We start from the raw sequence: 4,112 nt of genomic DNA, 5'->3' as shown, positions 1-4,112 counted from the left end.
AAAGGAAAAAGCATTTTGGAGTTCGGCAAATGCAATGTCAAATCCAATCCAACCGCGCCGTGATCGTAAAGGGCTATTAAGATGTTCCCGCCAATAGCAAGGAGGCATTGCTAAAGGCAGTTGCCAATCAGCCGGTTTCTGAGGCCATCGACGCTGGAGGATTCGAGTTCTAGTTCTACTCCAGCGGCGTGTTCACTAGAGCTTGTGGGACCGATTTGGACCACGGAGTTACCGCCGTCCGATACGAGGCCAGCGATGATGCATGATGGCACCAAATTTTGGCTGTTGAAGAACTCGTGGGGGCGAAGAAGGATACATAAGGATGCAGAGAGATGTCAGTACTAAGGAAGGCCTTTGCGGCATAGCCATGAAGGCCTCTTATCCTATTGCTTAAGTCTGAAAGAAGTCCCCACATGATGTTAATAATTTTCTACTTCGTGTGTTTATTGTATATTATCATCTTGTGGAGTAAATTAAGTACATCTATATACTATGTGATTGAAAAGTAATGTTGAAATTTCCCGTTTCTATTTGTTCAAGAAGTACGGAACCAAATTGAGCTTAGTATTGTTAGTTATACGCTTAACGCCCCTGTTTTTATAACACGAGGTATTATGCCCTTTCGTCCGTTAATAATTTATTGAAGTTGCTCTCACTTTAAAGGCTACCTTTTGTGAAGTCTTGCACTTTTGGTGCTGCTTCAAAGAAATGACAAGTTGATAATGTATCTACAAGACCCATTGTTCCTAACTATTAAATTTGCAGACCAAGGTTAATTACACAGCTGAGTTAGCTCTACATATAAAGCAAATTCAGCAATAGTTCTGACTTCAACTAAATTTTAATTCGAGAATTTTTTTCATTTGAATTTTTTAGCAAAAAAAAGAAATTTTATTTTTTTTATTTATAAATTTGTTAATACATATCTTTTAACATTATTGTCAATATTTAAATTGAAAAAGCTGTAGACATAATTTTTTTCAATTTTAAAAAAATTAAAATTTGAAAAGCTTAAATTAATCACCAAAGGAGCTTTTCAAATGTGTTTTCAACCAAACGGCATTTCTCTCAAAACAGAGTTTACCAAATTGATTTAAAAATTTTAAGAAGCAACCACCATGTGTGACCAGAGAAATAGAACCCGAATCAATCCGACTTCACTCGCAGCCTGATCTAACCATCATTCTCATGCTTCATAAGCATTTCCACCACTTGGCTCATGGTGGGTCGGGCGTTTTTATCTTCCTCCACGCACTTGAGCGCGACCTCGATCAAGATCTCCATTTTCTTCAGGTCGTAATCGACCTTGAGCGCGGGATCCTCCATCTCTTCCAGACGGGCCCCCGTCCTCTCCCGTTCCTTCATCTTATTCCTTGCCCACGGGATGAGCCGGACTTGCTTGGCATCCGCTCCGCTCTCCAATGAGTGGACACTCGTCGTCATGGGGAAAATTCCCGTCACCATCTCTAACATGACAATCCCGTAGCTATAGACATCCACCTTAGAGGTGATGGACAGATTTGAGACCCATTCGGGAGCCATGTAGCCTCGGGTTCCTCTTATTCTCGAAAAATCAGAATTCGTCACCTTCCCTCGGTCCATTAGCTTGGAAAGCCCAAAATCCGCGACTTTGGGTTGGTAATCGGAGTCTAGGAGTATGTTCTGAGGCTTCACGTCGCAATGCAGAACCCACTCCAAGCATTCGTCGTGGAGATAAGCTAGACCCTTTGCGGTACCTATCGCGATGTCGAATCGCCTCTTCCAATGGAGCTCAGGTGACGACAAGTTCTGTGCCAGCGACCCGTGTTCCATGAACTCGTACACCAAAAGCCTGTGCTTTCCCTCGGCGCAGTAACCCCACATCTCGATCAAATTCATGTGGTTCACCCTCCCGATCGTGCTGGCCTCGGCCAGAAAATCGGCCTCTCCAGTTGTGGCATTGCTGAGCACCTTCACTGCCGCGACCCGATCATCCGGCAATAGGGCCTTGTACACGATCCCGCCTGCGCCTCTCCCAATCTCCTTGCTGAAATTCCTCGTTGCCTTCTTGAGCTCGTCATAGGTGAACCGCTTGAACCCGGTGGCCGCGAGGAGGTAACTTTGGTGCGCAGAAGTGACGTCCTGCTGGTTCCTAATCAGGAAGAACCACACCAAGAATACCACCACGATCTCGATCCCTCCGACCACGCAGGCGGCCCGGAGCATGAAGTTTATCGCTTCGTTTTTGCCTTTCTTGGCATAAGTCCTGTCCAAGACCTTCACCTCCGCGGTGGGAGAGCAAGTGTACCGAGTCCTCTTCACCAGCTGGTCCTCGGTGAAGGTCTTGTTCTTGGGGACCTTGATGAAGAACTCGCCGATGAAGCTGGGCAGGTTGTGGCCATTCAGGAGCTCAATCTTCGGGTAGCAATTGAACGTGGTGCTGCCGGAGCTCGACATCGACACTCTGTACTGGAATCCTCGGCAGTTGCACAGGCTCAGGCAAGTCTGCCGGCACTTCTCGAGGGTGGTGTTGTAGATGGTGTTGTAGTCGTAGCCATAGAAATCGATGTACGGGAGCTTCACGAATCCGCACTCGTCGGCAATGCACCCATCGGAGAATGTGAAATTGGGCACGCAGCCGGCCGACCAGTCACCTAGGACCTTGGGGACATAACCAGGCACGCAGGAGCAGCTCCGACCCTTGGCCGGGTCGTAGCTGCAGAGGCTGTTGTTGCCACACACGCCATGGATGAAGCAGGGCATGCTGCTGATCGCCTCCCACGTCACGGCCCAGCCGGTCAAGCCTGGCTCACGGCTGTAGACCCGCAAGTTGCCATCGAAGTCGAGGGTCATCCTCCTCTGCATGGCCGCGACACCATAGTCGGAGGTGTAGAGCGAGTAGTTGTCAGAGGACTGGAAGCGGCCGAGCGGGTCGAGCACAGCGATGCGGCTGCTGTTGTAGAGGAATCGGCCGAGCTGAGAGCTCTGGACCCACGGGAACGGCCAGTACACGCTCGAGATGTACGGGCCATCGAAGAGGAGGCGGAGGACATTGTCGTTGTCGAAGTAAAGCTTGTAGAACCCGGTCAAGGAGTTGTACGGGCACCGAGCGGAGATCAGGAACGTGTTTCTGGTGAGTGGCTGCTGAGGGAGGAGGGTGTCGGTCGGCGAGTCGAAGCTCTGCCACAGGACGCCGCCGGTGTCGTTGGTGAGAACAAGGTTCCCAGTGTTGCTGAGGCGGAGCTCGGCGGCGGAGGGGGAGGTGGTGCTGGAAGACCAGACTTTGCCGCCAGCGTGGCCGGCGTCGGTGAGGACGAGGTTGCCCGAGTCGAGGAGGGAGAAGGTGGAGCGTCGGCCGTTGACGGGGGCCTGACGGTTGGCCATCCAGACGGGGGTGCAGGCGGCGCCGGAGCAGGGTGGGTGGCTGAACCAGACGGCGAAGCTGTAGGCGTTGTCGCCGACGGGGAAGAAGCCAGCGGAGAAGGCGCCAGAGGGGGAGACGAGGACGTCGTTGGGGTTCTCGACAGAGAGGGACGCGCGTTTGGTGAGACTGGGCAGCGCCGAGGTGGAGAACTGACAAGATTGGAGGAAGAGGGAGAGGAAGACGGGAAGGAGGAGCGAGAATAGTGGAGCCATAGGACTCGGCGGCGAAAGACAAGTGCAGTGAATCTCGCCAAGGACGATATATATATAAATTGCATTGCAATGTGAGTGGGTTTCGGTTGAATGAATAGATGAAAATTGACGGCTCCGCGTGTAGAAAGGTTTGTCGCCTCCCGGCGTCCATCGTCCATCCATGCACGATACCTCAGCTCAACCCAATTCACACGAGTTATAAGTTGGTCACGACTAGATAATAACACAGGCCGTGATAGAAAAAAAAAATCCCTACACTCGAAAGAGAGAAGATTTGAGACCATTTTCAAAAGGATATATTTCATTGATATGTAGATGCTGATTATCGGGAAACAGGAAGAACTACATAGGGAGGTCACTCGTGTTTTAACTCATTTTTAGGTTTGTTAAATCGGCGACTAAACTTATTGATAGATAGTTCAGTTTTGATTTTATTTTCAACCAACTTGCTTTAACAGCTGGCAAGTGTGAGTGTCACAAAAAATTTGACAATGATC

At 49.8% G+C, this 4,112-nt stretch overlaps 1 protein-coding gene across 1 annotated transcript; it reads right to left on the bottom strand.

Moving 5' to 3' along the window:
• Positions 1–1,096: 1,096 nt before the first annotated feature.
• On the bottom strand, positions 1,097–3,647 carry LOC115675710 (putative receptor protein kinase ZmPK1). The gene has a single exon (XM_030598460.2). The coding sequence runs from the start codon at positions 3,613–3,615 to the stop codon at positions 1,174–1,176; it is 2,442 nt and encodes an 813-aa protein (XP_030454320.2). The 5' UTR covers positions 3,616–3,647; the 3' UTR covers positions 1,097–1,173.
• Positions 3,648–4,112: the final 465 nt, after the last annotated feature.

The sequence above is a fragment of the Syzygium oleosum genome, unplaced genomic scaffold, assembly GCF_021117445.2.
Source record: "Syzygium oleosum isolate NSW1041296 unplaced genomic scaffold, Sole_v2.1 Sole_v2.22, whole genome shotgun sequence".
NCBI lineage: Eukaryota > Viridiplantae > Streptophyta > Magnoliopsida > Myrtales > Myrtaceae > Syzygium > Syzygium oleosum.
The sequence above is the reverse complement of the archived record's forward strand: the minus strand, read 5'-3'. Positions and strand labels throughout refer to the sequence as shown.